This window comes from Eimeria mitis, genomic scaffold, assembly GCF_000499745.2.
Source record: "Eimeria mitis Houghton genomic scaffold, Emh_scaff451, whole genome shotgun sequence".
NCBI classification, from domain to species: Eukaryota; Apicomplexa; class Conoidasida; order Eucoccidiorida; family Eimeriidae; genus Eimeria; species Eimeria mitis.
Genome location: NW_013572829.1, coordinates 6,398 through 6,771, shown reverse-complemented (window position 1 = coordinate 6,771; position 374 = coordinate 6,398). Strand labels below are relative to the sequence as shown.

At 49.5% G+C, this 374-nt stretch overlaps 1 protein-coding gene across 1 annotated transcript in view; it reads right to left on the bottom strand.

Moving 5' to 3' along the window:
* Positions 1 to 210, bottom strand: part of EMH_0012790 (SAG family member) — a gene marked incomplete at both ends in the record, with an annotated part of 1,418 nt that extends 1,208 nt beyond the window's left edge. The window contains 1 exon segment of the mRNA XM_013499645.1: positions 81 to 210. Within this exon segment, the coding sequence (XP_013355099.1) occupies positions 81 to 210 (130 nt within the window).
* Between the last annotated feature and the right edge of the window lie 164 nt (positions 211 to 374).

Here is a 374-nt window from a genome sequence, read left to right as displayed (position 1 = left end):
GCAGCCTCTTGCGATCCCAGCAGACGGCAAATAACTAAAAACCAATACATATTATTATTACAATACAAAAGATTCTAGACAGGGTGAGGGGACATTGACACCGAAGCAATGAGCTCGCAGAACACGAATGCAAATATGCTTGTCTTGCACTCCCACTGCCGACAGCGAGGCACAGGCTTTTTGCTGGGGAAAAGGCAGCCTATTTCTCATTCAAAACCTGGTTATGCTTTATTACGAATGTTACAATGACTCGTGAATACATGCTTTCCTGCCCTGATCGCTGAGTTGTGACAGGACGCCGGCCTGCAGCTGGTGTCCAACAGGACCTCGTTCGGCACCGCAGTGCTCAGACACCATGCCGCGACCGTGGAATG